The sequence below is a fragment of the Acanthopagrus latus genome, chromosome 5, assembly GCF_904848185.1.
Source record: "Acanthopagrus latus isolate v.2019 chromosome 5, fAcaLat1.1, whole genome shotgun sequence".
In the NCBI taxonomy this organism is placed as follows: domain Eukaryota; kingdom Metazoa; phylum Chordata; class Actinopteri; order Spariformes; family Sparidae; genus Acanthopagrus; species Acanthopagrus latus.
This window is the reverse complement of record NC_051043.1, coordinates 27,845,479-27,859,433: the sequence shown is the minus strand read 5'-3', so window position 1 is coordinate 27,859,433 and position 13,955 is coordinate 27,845,479. Positions and strand designations below refer to the sequence as shown.

The following is a 13,955-nucleotide window of genomic DNA, read 5'->3' as shown; positions in this document are numbered from 1 at the left end:
GAAAACCAAAAGTAAACAGTTTGATATTTTTTTAAGTTCAGTTTTTATTTTAAAAAAAAAAAAAAGGGACAGTGCAGATGAATAAATCACATGGTAGTACATGAATACAAATGCCACAAGTAGCCAAAAGCCTATTATTCATCGTCAAGGTCTAATAAAACCACAAAATACAGAGAAAAAACAAAACAAGTAGAACAGGCAGAAGCAAAATGACCCAGAGGAGAAAAGAAATAACACACACACACACAAACATACAGTTGTTTACTGCAGTAAAAGCAGGAGTGACATTTTATAATAACGTCCATATAGAATGACAGTGGAAACGAGAAAGCTGGATTATTATTATAACTACTGTAAAAAGACCAAGAAAACAGGAATTCACATTTATTCTTTAAAACAGTGAATTTCACATTTTCACTCAACATTTTTGCCCAAAGAAATGACTTGCATGATTTATCAACTATCAACATTGTCGTCAGTTATTTGAATCATTTTATCTGTTGCAGTAAAGCCGCTGTTCATCTTAACTGTGACGGCCTTTCTGCAAACTTCCAGGTGTTTCCTGCAGTTTCCAGCCTGTACAAACACATTACGTGTAAATATATATATATATATATATATATATATATATATATATATATATATATATATATATATATATATATATATATATATATATATATATATATATATATATCTTCTCTTACTGGAAACCATCAAACAAGTGTCAAGCCTCCATCACATTTTCCCATTTCTGAAATGTCAAAGAGCAATGAAGAATAGACATAAAGGTCAAGCTCCCCGGGGTTATATCCTTATATAATTACTCTGCATGACTGATGTATATGGCCTTTACCTCCGTCCTCTATAGAACTTAAGAGCGCGCCGCCATTACAAACACTTATTGCTCTTAATTATATGCCAGAGAAGCTTAATGAGCGTTAGGAAATGTCCCTCACGGCAGCCTGAAATTAAAACTGGAGGCTTCCTGGATGAATTCATCACAACAAGAAAACCTTTAATCACAGCATGAGCTCAAAGATCCTGTTTCAATCTCACCAAATTAACTTGAATTGAACAGATTTTATTGCCCACCCACGTCTGATGCAGGATTTGTTAGTTCTAAACTCGTCAGCAACATGATTCTGTGTTTCTCGTCTTTTTTTTTTTTTGCCCGTCCCTGTGGATTCATGCCAGCAGATGTGACGGAGCGTTACATAATCACAGTGAATGTGTCACGTCATTACATCATGTCGCACAAAATGTTACGCGCTGTTACATGTTGGCATGTCGATGACACTGAACTCAAAGGCAGCGGAAGAGTCACTGGAGTTATCGATCAGTCGGAAACATCTTGAATGTTTGGGGTCTAAGTGCTGTTGCAGACATGTTTGACGTGAAGGAAAGAAAACTGTGCATGTCTTAAAATCATGATGTGATGCATTATATAATTCTGTTCAGACAACAGCTGAGTTTCACATTTTCCAACTGACTGGATGAAGACAGAGAAAGTTTCAGTCGCCACCTCTCTGTCTGGAGAGTTTGAAGAGCTTTCTGGGGATTTCGTCACCTTCTTTGCTTCTTGCGCGTTTGGTCAGCGAAGAGGAATCAATCTGACCATAACCCAACACATACAGGGGGGTTTATTGAGGCTGATTTTTTTAATAATCAGATTTCAATGAATTGGTTTATTCTAACTTCTTTTAACACAAATTAAACATGAAACATCTTGCAGATGCAGATCCAAAGAACTGTGACCAGTACTTACACACTGGACCCAACATTTAACTGTCCAACAGTCAAGCTGGCCGTCAAGGCCTCTTTTTAAGGCCTTTTTCTTATTTTGTCTGGCAGCTTCTGCACAAACTGACACCTGAAGACACACGTATAACATTCACGTCTTCCTTTGCATTCAGTAACAAATCACTCACATCCAGACTTCTTGTAAAATTCCTCTTTGTGTTGTTTCCTCTGTCAGCGCATCCTTTGCACTTTTTCTATACCTCCCGTGTTGTATTGTGTCAGGACTAATGGATCCACGACAACAGTGCCAGTAAGAACGTATACGCAGCAGTCTGTGTGGTCCTTCGCGTTCTGTTTGTGGAGCTTTTCATGTGAGGCAGAGAAGACACCGTCTATTTAGCGGAGTCTCTTTTATGTGTCTCCGGCGCTCTCGGCCCCCGTTCTCTACTTCAATGACACAAAAGGCGCTTTGATGTGCACGTCCATCAACCAGCAGCACGATGAGGGAATCACACGTTCCCAAAAACACTTCTTACTCTCATATACGTTCATACCTGTCGTCCGTGAAGGGGTTCTGTAAAAAAAAATCAGTTGAATAAGTAAAGATCTGAAGGAGCGCTGATAGTAGGATAGTGTGTTTGTGTGTGTGTGTGTGTGTGTGTGTGCAGCATTTGAAGGATAAAGGCTGTTCTATTCTATGTTGATGGATTCTGGTTATTGCAAATTAGCTTGTTAATTAGAATATCTAATTGCGGTGAGCAGCAACAGCCAGCAGCCATAACAAAGACACAAACATCACCGTATAGAGATTTAAAGGAACAAATCTCCAAATTATTAGGGTGTGATGTTTTTGTCTTGGTTTTTTTGTTTTGTTTTGTTTTAACCTCCAGGAATGAAAAGAAGAAGCACAAAGATGACACACGTGATGTGTACTATAATACATTTATACACATCTGACTAGTACAGGAAATAAAGGTTTAAAAAGGAATGTAGATCACACAACAATCGTCACCTTGCTCATCACAATTAAATCTCTTGACATGAAGTTATAAAGCGCTTTTCTTTTTTTTTTTAGATGACACGTTTGGTAAAGACACGAGTGGTATAATGCTGTGTGTGTCTGCACGAAAAAGAAATTGAACAGTCTTAGAATTTAGAAAGTGAAAACATTGGAGAGGCACAATATCAATACAACCTTTACAATTTTTTTCTTTTTTTGTACAAACAGTGTAATATTTAGGCAGATTAAGGCAAAACAGGCAATCTGGAGCTGAATGAAGCCGTCAGACGAAGACCAAAGAGCCGATATACTACAAAGTACACAGGCTACGATAGTAAAAACAATACAAGAAAGTCTTTTTTTTTTTTTCTGGAAACATGCAATGACCTGATGTGGTCTTTGTCTGAGCGTCTCACTCGTCTCCATTACAAACACTTGTGGGGGGGAAAAAAAACAGCATTTCTTTTTAGCAGATAGATCGAGCAGCTGGCATGAAATCCTATACAAGCACTTTGTTACAGTACAGAAATACTCCATAAATATTAAAATACAGCATTGACAAAAAAAAAAAAAAAGAAAAAGAAAGAAAGGGACTTTAGTTTACTGTCAGTTTTGTTCACCCAGAAATAAAAAATGAAGTTATTATTCTACTGATGTGCTGATAGAAAGTCGGGCAACATTTCTGGAGCTTCACAGTGAAAAACAACATTGAAGCATTTTCCTGAACAACTTGATAAAATGTGGATTTCTTTCAAAACATAAGTCTTTATTTTAAAAATGTTAAAAGACTTTATTTACACCCTCGACCTGAGTCAAGATTGAGCACCCATGTCTGACAGGATGAGCTTTTAGCTCAGTAGTGACAGGGAAGTTTTCAGCTTCATAAAGGGTGCAAAATGTTTTATTTTCAAATTTTTGGGATCTCAGGTCTTGGATTACGCCGGACGAGCTGTGTGGACTCATTTTGTGTTTTCTTAGATTGGTTTTTAAGATGCAAAGCTGGTACAGTTGGTGAAAAACATTAGCCTTTAGTCCACTGAATGGATAAAAAGCCAGCTGAATAAAGCTTTTTTAAAAATTATTATTATTACAAGAACATGCAAAACACTGCTGCCATTATTAATTCAAGAGGGGAAAAACAGTGTCAACCTCACTGATGCTCCAAGCGCATTGTTAGTGTTTTCCACTGTTGCTGTAAGCTGATGTTATCTAACCGTCACACACCACAGAAAATATCAAACCTAACAAGAGAAAACGGCGCCATGCGATAGCTGCTGAACGTTTTTTATTTTCCTTGGCATGTGATCCCTATGACACGACGACAGCAGATTAATGGGGGGGAAGCAGACATTATATAAATATGACCACACAAACATTTAAAGATGGTGATGCGGAAAAGGTTGTATTGCTCTCTCAGCTCCTCTTGTAGTTACAAATTTAGCAGCATTTTTCCTTTAATTTACCGAGTTTACGTGTTCAACATCAGGTAACAGTCATGATGTCAGATAATGTTCAGGTTTCCTCACAAATATCTTAAAACTGTGGCTTGAATTAAAAAAGAATAAATAAATAAAAATAAAAATAAAACTACAAGCAGGGAATATTTCATCATGTGTTTAGCGAGGCTGTTTCTTCCTACGGCACGGCGGCCATGTTGAGGCTGTCGGCGTGGATGTCCGGTATGGTCCTCTCTGGCCTGAGACACACCGCCAACCTCTGCGGGAGACAAGGAGGAAGAGTTACAGAAGGAGGTGTCGAAGGAAGTGTGATGGTTTTTTTTTCGATTCTCCGTCTCATCTTTTTTCGTCTGCTGACCTGCTTGAGAGATCCGGGAGTCCACACCAGCTTGTAGACCATGTAGATGGGGATCCACATGAAGGACGAGAAGCCGATGATGTACCCCACGGTGATGCTCCAGTCGGGGTACTTATAGTCGAACAGCGTGAGGGGAGGCGCTTTCAGGAAGGAGCTCACTATGATATACTGACAACAGCGGGGGGGGAGACATTAGGAGTCCCATATTCAAAACATTTCCATATATGTTAATGTAACTTTTGTGTGGCTGGAGAAAAAGGAATATATAAAGGAGGCCGTAATAAGTGCAATATGGCCAAAATGTCAGGACGCAAAACAGGAAACAAGGATATCAAAGTGTCAGGGGGCAGTCAAGGCCGTAACCATGGAGACCAGGTCTCAGGGACTGCTTATTGTATGTGAAAACAGTATGAACATAATCATAATCTGCATCCACTGATGTCACTCAGTGGCTACACTGCATTGTGGGTAATGTAGGCACCAGGTTTTGAAAAGCAGTCCGCTGGTCTGCATCGCACTCCTATAATACGTATGTATGGACAGTTCAAAAACAAATGATTGAAATCGATCAAAACCTGGTGCCTACATTACCCACAATGCAACTCAACTTTATAGTACTTTTTCACATACACGATAGTGTCTGAAATTGGCGTGTTTACCCTTTAAGAGAAGTGTTGTTATTGCTAGGGTGTTACATTAAAAGATGTCCCATCAACAGCTGATGAGAATAATACAGGAATGTTCTGATAACATTTATAAAGATTATTATATGCACGCAGGAGAAAAGGTTATTTGGGCGTTTCGCTTAAAGTAACTGAATATAATATGTAATATATTGCATTTTGAAAGCAACTTGCCCAATACTGATTACAACTTTTAGTCTTAATAATGGTCTTTTTGGACCTTGCTCGATGTTTGTGGACGTGAACTTCTGTTGCTTTCTGAGAGGAACTGAGACGAGACACACAAAATGTATATACAGTTAAATCCTTTGGACTGTTGTGGTAAATCCAGTTTGAGTCCTTCACAAAGAAATCCACAGTCCAGCATCGTCACACAACTGAAACAAATCATCCGCAGGTTTGTTGAGGCAGCTGAGAGAGACGTGGAGGGTCTAACTGTTCACGTCACGCTGCAGTCCGCTCACATGTGGCCAACAGAAAAAGTGATTCACGTATGTAAATTGCAGCAAATTGTTACAGAGAGCTTCTTTCTGTTTGGTCATGATTATAATTGCATTACATTATAATCACATTGTTTATTCTAATTACAGCTGAGGGGAAAATGTCAGTTGCACAAGTGTTTTGCTTCGTCTGTTGTGTGACCGCTGCCACTCGTCAGACTGTCTTCTGATCTTACACTCGCCTTGTTTTGTCTACTGCTGCACGTTGAGCTCTGGATCTGGATGCTTATTTGGTCTTTTTTTAATGGACTTGTAAAACTGAAAGTAACAGATAAGTAGACATTTATATCCACCTGTTGATCAGAGTATTTCATATCTTACCGCTAGAAACGCTGGACTGATGGCGACCCAGCACACCCTCCAGAACAGTCCTGGAGCTTTTCCCAGCATGGCCTGGACATCATTGCTGAACCTGTTGATACCTGAAAGCAAGAGATTAAACACGAGACGCTCACAGTAACAATATATCCGATATGTGCTTACGGTCGTCTGTTTACATTGTTAATCAATAATAATCTCTTGTTTACCGTAGAACCAGGAAACCGCGATGGCCTCGAGGAAACCCACAGCTATGATGGAGCACCCGACTCCAAACTCCTCCAGCAGCTTCACTACGTAGGCACCACCCTGTCAATAACATGTCAGAATCAGTGATAACACCACCCATCATCGCCACAAGTATGTAAGAAGATCATTGTTTGAACTAATTCTCTAATTCAAAGTGAGGAAAACTTACATTGGTGAGGGTGCTGAGAGAGCCCAAGAAGCAGACAATTACCAAGCCCAGCACGAAAAGTTCACGTCTGTGAGATAATTGATCCGGATATTCGTCCAGCACGGCAGTGATGATCGCCTCCAGCCCGCCAAACTGAAACACGCAGAGAAAGATTCAAATATACAGTATTATCACTTGTAGATGGAAGGAATTAGATGGAATAAGCGCTGGATATATTACATTTGATCATGAGAGACTCGTCTAATCTAAAGTCTGAGCTAATCTGATATTTTTCCAGTTTGTCCTTCGCAGCTCGTACCGTGGAGTCCAGTCCCAGCGTGATCATCATCACAAAAAAGATGATTGCAAAGAAGGTGGAGCCCATCATGTTCGCGATGGCCTCTGGGTACGTGATGAAGAGTAAACTTGGTCCTGAACGCATGAGGATATTGATCACGAAGAGAACAAGGTGATTTTAACATTGATTTTTTTTTTTTTTTTAAGCGTAGAAGTCGTTCTCTGACCTTTATCTCTGGCCACGTCCTCAACCTCCACCTTCCTCATCTCTGCCATGTAGCCCAGAACTGTGAAGATGACGAAGCCCGACACGAAGCTGGTCAGACAGTTCACTAAACTGGTCACGATGGCGTCGCTGTCGAGGACGAAAACAAACACACACAACACAAGTCAGTGAGCTCTTAATCCTAGGTTTTCATTCCAAAGAAGAGCTGTCTGAGTCTCAACTTTGACGTGTGTTTGTTCATTCATTCTCTCTCAGTTACTCCGAGCAAGCAACCATCGTGTGACGATACTAATGGAGATACACAAATCCTCTGTTCCCAGGAAGGCCCAGCAGAAATATTCATAACTGGTTTTAAATACATTCACATCTGTTTTCACAACTCACACAAATGATCAGAAATGACTTGGAACACTATCATTTCTTCAGTGTTAGTTCAGAGTAGATAGTTACTGGAAAAATCATGTACGACGTCACATCAGTTGAAATTACGTACGTACTCAGCCGTCAGGCCTTTTGTAGGTGGAGCCCGTCGATGAGAGAAATCACTCTGATTGGCTGTTCAGCTAAGCGAATCAGTGCACGAGAAAAGAAGCGTAAAAAAAACAGGGGAAGCCCTCCGAGCCCGTCGCTGTGGTTTCCATGATTTCACCCATCTACGGTTGTTCACCTCATGTTTCTTATTAGTACCAAATATTAATTAGAACCAATTCTTTATTGGTGCTAAAAACACTGCAACTGGCTGAGATGTGATGTGAATATGTGTATCTGTAAATATAGAAATATTACATTTTACAGTGTATCTCAGAGAAACATAATGTTTTGAGTCAGAATTAAATGTTTCTCAAGTGCGTTATATTGAAATTTTGAACATTTCTAATATAATAAGAAGAAGATTTACTGGTTAGGAATAAGATAAATGAATAAAAACATCTCCATCACGCTGCAGAGAGACACCACAGAGGTTTTGTTTGGACTCGTGTCTGTTTGTCTGCAGGATTGCACAAAAATTACAGACTGGATTTCCACCAGACAAAGATGGAGGACGGGTCTCGGACCAGAACAGAACCTATAAACCTTTGGTATAGATCCAGAAAAAGGGACGGATCAAAGACTCCTTTCTCTCTTTCTTCGCCGTTGTAAGACAGATAAGGTGTTTGTTGTCATTTTGGTTTATCTGCATGAATAACACCTTGATCTTGACTTATTTAGGTATCTGATATCTATGACTGTTGGGTCTTGGCGGAGGTATGCACTCTACTGAGTGCCAGTCTAGTTTTTATAAACTGTGTTTGGATATATATATATATATATATATATATATATATATATAGCCGAAAAATATATATATTTTAATGGATCTCAGAGACAACAAACAGCAGCATCTCGTGTCATTCATCATCTGCATCTTTACTACTGTTTCCTCACACACACACACACACTCCACTCTACTAATTACATCAGTCTCACACACACACACACACACACACACACACACACAGTATTAGTCATAGTTTAGTTCCTCCTGTGTACAGCTTGGCCTTCTTACCCACAGAGCAGCATTCACAGCACATCCCTGTCCCGACTGAACCGTCCTCTTTAATTCATAATCCATAAATCTCACGGCTGCTCTGAGACTTTCGACCGCACACTGTGCACCGAAGTCATTAAACTCAACAGGAGGTGTGATTTCTTACGACACAGATTGCGAAAGCGCTTTTTTCTGCCTTTCATCTGGACTTGATTCATTCGGGCCACAGATGTGGGTTGGCATGACTCAGTGTGGCTCAGGTCTTACCGGTAGCAGTTATTTGTGAAAGGGTTGTAGCTGGAGAGAGCCAGGAGCACCCCGAACCCGGGTCCCAGAGAGAAGAAGATCTGAGCTGCAGCATCCACCCACACCTGGACGAGTCAGACACAGACGCACAGAAACAGACATTAAACCATCCAGGACCGTCAGCTTTACATCTCCTGGGACGCTTCAACCTGCTGATGTGCAATTTAAAGCAAACACATTCAGTATTTCTAACGCAGATTAGATTCATGTCGTTCTTCTAAATATTTTTATTCTCTTGCTTGAGCTGTTGTGTCAGTCGCACAGAGACCTGGCCGGCAGACAGCTGTACACAGGGAGATCTGAAGAGGAGCTTCCATTCGGCATTAAAAAGAAGAGGGCAGCGTTGGATATCGGTGAGTGAGACAGGAAGAGGGGGGCCTTTGTTAATGGGCAGAAAATCTAAACCAATTATGCATCTTATTATCCTGCTCTGTGGCTTATTTATGCATCTCATTTCATCTCATCCATATTCCCCCTCCGAGCGAAGCACTCACACGTGTTTAGCAAACAACCGCGGCGAGCTGGAGAGGAAGGTGAGGAGGAAACGTTCATCCTAAATACATATAGGCAGATTGTCAAGAGGCCAAAAGGGGGCAGAGAAATGAATGAAGGTAGATGTTGAACTACTGCCAGATCTCACCAGGCAGGAACCTGAAGTGGATATTAGTCGAGAGTTTAAGTTTAGTTAAAACATAATTTGATTTGAGTTTATCATTCAGTTTGCATTTTGAATGGCAAAACAGAACCGATATGAAGAGAAACACCTGCAATAAGACATTAGACAGAAACACAGCTCACACACTGCAGATTTGAACTCGTTCTCGTTTCATGTTTTGCTGATATTCGACTCAGCGCTTGTTTAGTTTTTTTTGTGCCTGGATCTGCACGTACAGTCCCGAATTGATCAAAATAGACATCAAACAATCAAAGAAAAGAAGAATTACTCCTTTGAACATCGACAAGCAACTCCCAACACCTGTTAACTTCTACCTGTGCTGTATGTGCATGCAACTATTTAAGCTTTTTGTCACAAAAACCAACAGACATGTAAAATAAGATTCTCAAGGGAACGAACACTGGAGGCCTGATCACTCATTTATTTATTTTACAACTCACACTGGTCTCCAGCAGTTTCCCCCACTGAGGTTTCAGGTAAAACACCACACCTCTCCAGGCTCCCGGCAGGGTGGCGCCTCGGATCAGGAGGATGAAAAGCACAATGTAGGGCAACGTGGCGGTCACCCACACGACCTGGCGTGGAGGAAAAGAAAGAGCTCAGTCAGGGAAAGATGGTGAAAACTAGAGATTCCCTCTTTTATTGTGAATGTGTCACCTTCCCGGAAGTCTTCACGCCCTTCCAGAGGCTGAAGTACACGATGGTGAAAATGAGAAAGAGGCAGAGCATCAGCTGCCAGCGAACTCCCCCGACGTTTCTCAGCCCTGACGCCTTGTGGATCTCCAAAACGTTCCTCCTGTGATGATGAAAAAAAGAAAAAAAAACCACATAAATCATCACGTCTCCCCCGCGGACATTTATAGCCTTCTATATTTGTGTAGAGTATCACTGTAAAGCTATTTATACATGTGGTTTCTGTAACTCACACTTACATGCACTTACGTGTAAAATTCCTCTGCGGGAGACCTGGAGGAATTCGTCCAGGTGACGTTGTCTATGCCAAAATAGTTGGTGCAGTCGGGGGTGTTCCACACGTTGTCGCAGTTTGTCCAGGGCAGGATGGTGGAGAAGGAGGAGTAGAAGTAGAAGAGGGCCCAGGCGATGATGGTGTTGTAGTAGAAGGACACATACAGAGCGATGATGCAGATGGCGTATCCTATACCTGAAAACAAGACGAGAAACAGAATGAGAGAGAAAAAAACAAGCTGTGAACTTTATTTTTAATCTGAGTATCTATGAAGGCCTCGCCTTTGAAAATGGGGCAGATGTGTTTCCATATGGAAATGGCTCCGGTTCTGTGGTACTGGCCCAGTGCCAGCTCCATGTAAAAGAGCGGCACGCCACCGAAGATGGCCATCAAAATGTAGGGGATGAGGAAAGCACCTGTAACGGAGGCACAAGAGGGGAGATGAAGGTCATGATGGCACCGTCTCCTCTGCGAAGACGAATGGAGGGGAAAGAAATCTGTAAACTCTCTTCTTCCTTTTTTCCAGCTGCTACAAGGTTTTTTTTTCCCGATGTAAGTGAGGATCTGAGGACGGAGGAGGTCGTTCTCTGAGCCCACTGAGGTGATTTTTTCAGGCTATACAAAATAAAACTAACTCTTAAAATCTAAATCAAAACATGACATTTTAATGAAAATGCACATCAAGAATTGAAATCTGTTTCTGATCAGATCCTGGACATGAAAACATCTTGCAAGCTAAATAAAAAAAAAAAAACATATATCATGATTTTTTTTAATCTACTTTAAGTCTTTAATCCTGATTTAATTGTCTTTTTTTTCTCTTTTAAATCTTGTCATGATGCATTTTTTTAAGTCTTTTGTTGAATAAAAAGTGTTAATAGATAAACTTGCGTTGCGACCCAGTTGATTGTTATGTTGAAATCTTTCCTCACTGATGTGAAATTATCAAGTAAAGCACAAAATATACGTGTAGAAATCTTTAAAAGTAGGTAAATTAACCAGAAAATTTGACATTTTTTTTTACATAATACACTTTTTTCTCCTGCTCTTGTGATGCAAAAAAAATGAAAAAATAAATATTGATTAATATTGAGCAGAGACAAATCGATACAGACGATGTGTTGAAACTTTCCCAGTTTGCTCTTCAGCACCATGGACAGCTGCTGCTGCCAGATGCGCTCCAGCCTGAATCATCTGAAGCCACATTTCTGCACCAAAATCTGACATTTCATCCATCTCAAGTCTTTAAAAAGTGTTTGTGTGCCTGTGATTAAAAGTTACAACAGCTGGTTTTAAGAACCTCTCTCCTCACTTACCGCCCCCGTTCTGGTAACATATGTAGGGAAACCTCCAAACATTTCCCAGGTCCACCGCAAAGCCGACAACAGAGAGGAGGAAATCCATCTTTTTGCTCCATTTGTCCCTGGAGTCCGTCTGCGTGATGACCGGCACCGGGACCGCGTTGTTGGGGCTGTAGCCGGGGTTCGGGGAGCCGTGGTGGGTCAGACTGCCGGCCATGACTGCTGAGTCCTGTCGGGGCATCGGACTGTGAAAAGTCAGCCAGAGGAGCAGAGAGGAGGATGTTTCTCCTGGACCGATGACAGGGCCGAGTGGGAGGAGCGGCTGCAGCTGCAGGGACACTTGGGGATACCTGATCACACAGGTCGACTCCTCACAGCAGCTCTGACCAACACACCACTGCAAACAGCTGATTGTGTTGCAGATCTGCTCATGTCTGATGGCTCCTGGGCCACTTAGAGCCACATTTAAAGGTGCGATATGTGCAGATTTTACTTTTCAAAAAATGTAAACAGAATGAGAAGAATTAACAGTTTGCAGCTCAACTCAAAGATGTCTGAGTATTGTGCTGCAGAGAGTTATTCTCATGCTGACCTGCGACCAGCCGTGTGTCCTGCAATTACCGCTCTTTACCAGAAGGGGCGCCGGTCCGATAGTTCTGCAGTCCAAGAAACAAAATAAACTCACAAAATGTCAAGAAAGAAGGAATTTATTTGATTTATTCAATGAGTCGCTCTCTTTTTTCCAGAGCAGCTCGATCACCACGGCTGCACGGTGAGGTCAAGAAGTGACATCGTTTATTATTAGCATTTGTTTTTTTATACAGATATTGCGATTACGGATGGATGATTAAAGTTTTACATCACAATTTAGGTTGTCTTTGAAAAACTAGTAAAACCGTGATGATGCCAAACAAACGTGTTTGTAGAGCAGAGCGTCTCTGCAGCGCTACAACACGTTTTGAACCTTTATTGATTAGATATTAATGACTTGAGATTTGATCACATTCACAGTCTGACGTGTCGGTCACTGAGCATTTTCTCTTGGAGAGGCTAAAGGTCACATCCTGTCTGAAGCACCATCTCAAGGACATGGTGGTGGTCATGAGGGATTCCCCACCCAGAACCTGCCAGTCCGGGGATTCAAACCTGCAACCACAGCCATCCTTAATCACTATCAGGGCTCCAGACTAGCTAAACCTTTTTTTCTTTTTGGTGCACCGACACATTAGCCACACCAATGACGCCTGTGATTTTGGTGTCTTAACACACCAAGTAAAGGATTGTAAACAGGAATAAAAGAGCAGATAATTGTTTCTTCACACACAAAATTAAATTGTGATAACCTCGAGAGTTAATGTTTAAAGTGCTTGACAAACCCAAATGAATAAAATCAACCTCAAACTTTATTGGGGTATTGCAAAAACCATTAAGGGTAACTATCTACACGCCAACATTTTTCTTTAACTGACCTGTTGAGTTTGCGATGAAAATATTTCGTCTCACTTCACAGATTTTTGGGCACATCGTCGAAACAGTTTCACCCTGAATGTACGATTATTGTCAGAAAAACATAACCGGACACCTTCTGAATTCAAGTTTCTCTCCTTTGCTGAACTGAGATAAATTTATTGCACCTTTAATTCATATTTCACAGCAGACAGATGTGGCAGCCAGAGTTCACACTGGTCTCCTGATCCCTGCAAATCAGCTTCACACAGTCGCAGCATGTAACAGATTATTGAACTGACAAGAGGCACTGATGGAAACTTTTCCAAGAGGTGTCAGGAGGCTTTAACAAGATATTTGACAGAAACTATGATTAATGTTCTTGAATACAGTTATTACAGTTGACCTGATGAAGCTTTGAACGTGGTCATTTGCTGCACCTGCATGCTGCCAAGCCTCTGAATGCTGAACTGGTCTTTACCAAGTTTAGTTTCCCAAGTCTTTATTTACAGGTTCTAAAGCACATTTCCAGTGAAGGTCTGAATAAAATCACTCCAAAGCAAAAACAGGTGGGTCAAAACTGCTCGAACTAGTAAAAACGGTTGAGATCCAGTTGAAACCACAGAGCATGCAGTGACTTCAACATTTGAAAGGTTTGATAGAGGAAGCTATAAATAGCACCTTGAGCCATCTTGGCTTCCTGATCCTGTGTTAATATAGTTTGGTGAAGACAGCAGAGTAGAATCACGGCA

At 41.0% G+C, this 13,955-nt stretch overlaps 1 protein-coding gene and 1 long non-coding RNA gene across 3 annotated transcripts; one reads left to right on the top strand and one right to left on the bottom strand.

Moving 5' to 3' along the window:
* Positions 1-2,666: 2,666 nt before the first annotated feature.
* slc6a4b (solute carrier family 6 member 4b) lies at positions 2,667-12,191 on the bottom strand. The gene is made up of 13 exons (XM_037096894.1): positions 11,773-12,191; positions 10,738-10,872; positions 10,432-10,651; positions 10,147-10,285; positions 9,930-10,064; positions 8,775-8,878; positions 6,981-7,108; positions 6,776-6,888; positions 6,478-6,609; positions 6,269-6,368; positions 6,063-6,163; positions 4,559-4,726; positions 2,667-4,459 (listed from the first exon to the last, which is right to left on the bottom strand). The coding sequence occupies exons 1-13, from the start codon at positions 11,996-11,998 to the stop codon at positions 4,379-4,381; spliced, it is 1,782 nt and encodes a 593-aa protein (XP_036952789.1). The 5' UTR covers positions 11,999-12,191; the 3' UTR covers positions 2,667-4,378.
* On the top strand, positions 6,274-7,701 carry LOC119018887. Of its 2 annotated transcripts, none has more exons than XR_005074891.1 (4): positions 6,274-6,356; positions 6,755-6,925; positions 7,034-7,142; positions 7,235-7,701. It is a non-coding gene; the product is annotated as an uncharacterized LOC119018887 (long non-coding RNA). The 2 variants fall into 2 exon arrangements; XR_005074890.1 differs by having other exon boundaries at positions 6,280-6,419.
* Positions 12,192-13,955: the final 1,764 nt, after the last annotated feature.